General features: G+C 37.1%; 1 protein-coding gene across 1 annotated transcript; it reads left to right on the forward strand.

Annotated features, from left to right (window-relative positions):
* Positions 1-227: 227 nt before the first annotated feature.
* On the forward strand, positions 228-995 carry LOC134703594 (zinc finger protein 239-like). Its single transcript, XM_063563507.1, has one exon. It carries the CDS (start codon positions 228-230, stop codon positions 993-995), a length of 768 nt encoding a protein of 255 aa, XP_063419577.1.
* The last annotated feature ends 831 nt before the right edge of the window (positions 996-1,826 follow it).

Here is a 1,826-nt window from a genome sequence, read left to right on the forward strand (position 1 = left end):
CCATCAAGGGAAACCAATCCCACAAAAAAAAAACCGCGGTGCTCTCAGGTGCTCCTGAACAGGGATAAATGAAAAAAAAATCAGACTTCTAGTACAAATGTATGCACACAATACATACTGCTTATAGTTGTAATTATTACATAGTTTACCTACCATCTTTAAATAAATTGGTATTTGTATGTTGTAGATAAAAAAACACATCTGTGAACAGACTGCAACACTTAGTTATGTCCAGTAAAGAGGCTACTGCAGACAAAGAGTTTCACCGAAAAAGTTCTAGTCTACGTCAAATGAAAAATCTTACTGGTAAACAACCTTACAAATGTGATGAATGTTGTAAAGAATTTAGTAGCAAAGGCAATTATAATATACACAAGAAAATCCATACTGGCGAAAAACCTTACAAATGTGATGTATGTGATAAGGAATTTGGTCAGAAAGCCAACTATAATGAACACATGAGAATTCATACTGGGGAAAAACATTTTAAATGTGTGTTTTGTGATCAAGAGTTTCACCGAGAAAGCGCCTGTCGAATTCACATGAGAAAGCATACTGGTGAACAACCTTACAGATGTGATGTTTGTGGAAAACAGTTTCGCAGAAAAAGTAATTGTCTAACTCACATGAGAACACATACTGGCGAAAAAGCTTACCAATGTGATATTTGTGAAAAAAAGTTTGGCAAAAAAGATAGTTGTCTAATTCACATGAGAACACATACTGGTGAAAAACCTTACAAATGTGATGAATGTGGTAAAGAATTTAGTGCCAAGAGCAACTATAATGTACACATGAAAAAACATACTGGCGAAAAACCTTACGCATGTTATATTTGTGAAAAAGAATTTGGCCAAAGCAGTTCTTGTCGTACACACATGATAACACATACTGGCGAAAAACCTTACAGATGTGATGTATGTGGTAAAGCATTTGGTCACAAAAGCAATCGCAATAAACACATGAAAATCCATACTTGGAAAGATAAGATGTGATATTTTGAAAAAAGAGTTGGCAGAATAAGTAATTGTCTGAGACATACAAAAACACATACTGATAAAAGAAGACCTAAAATGTGACGTATGGGTACAACTGGCAGGGGCGGATGCAGGAATTTTCGAAAGGGGGGGTGCTAACCCAGGGCACCCAGGGCAAAGGGGGGGTGCAAAACATATGTCCCGATACAAATGCATTGATCGGCAAAAATAAAGGGGGGGTGCGCACCCCCGGAACCCCCCCCCTGGATCCGCCACTGACTGGTACTCAATTTTGGTAGGAGTATATGTCCTTCCGATACATTGGAGTATGTCCTTCCGATAACATTCATATAACACTAGTACGAAGTTTTTGTATGAAATGTCCTTCCGATAACGTTCATATAACTCTGGTACTCAATTTTTGTGGGAGTATGTCCTTCCGATACTATTAGTTACATAGTGTGCTAGTGACGCTCTCATCCCATATGGAATTTACCGACCCCATATATACCGTATTACGTCACTAGCACACTATGTAACGAATTTATCTTACCGACTATCTTAACGTGTAAAATTTAGACTAGTGACCTATCAAAATTAGCAGTCTTCAATACAGTTAGCATTAACATGATGCCAACAATGACAACTTGTTAGATTTTAAAAATGTGTTTTCTGAATTTATTTCCCTCTTCGTCTGTTGAAACCTTTAAGTTTTTTTCTCAGTACTGTTTTGTTTTTCTAAAGGGACGTAACACCACTACTAACCGTGTATGGAATAAGCCCCGCCTCTTTATTACCTTATATAGAATATAAAGGGACATAACTCCACTACTAACCGTGTATGGAATA

The sequence above is a fragment of the Mytilus trossulus genome, unplaced genomic scaffold (genome assembly GCF_036588685.1).
Source record: "Mytilus trossulus isolate FHL-02 unplaced genomic scaffold, PNRI_Mtr1.1.1.hap1 h1tg001128l__unscaffolded, whole genome shotgun sequence".
Taxonomy (NCBI): domain Eukaryota; kingdom Metazoa; phylum Mollusca; class Bivalvia; order Mytilida; family Mytilidae; genus Mytilus; species Mytilus trossulus.

Excerpts from the sequence above, each read along its gene's own strand:
- LOC134703594 (XM_063563507.1), top strand. The coding sequence starts at position 228 with ATGTCCAGTAAAGAGGCTACTGCAGACAAAGAGTTTCACCGAAAAAGT.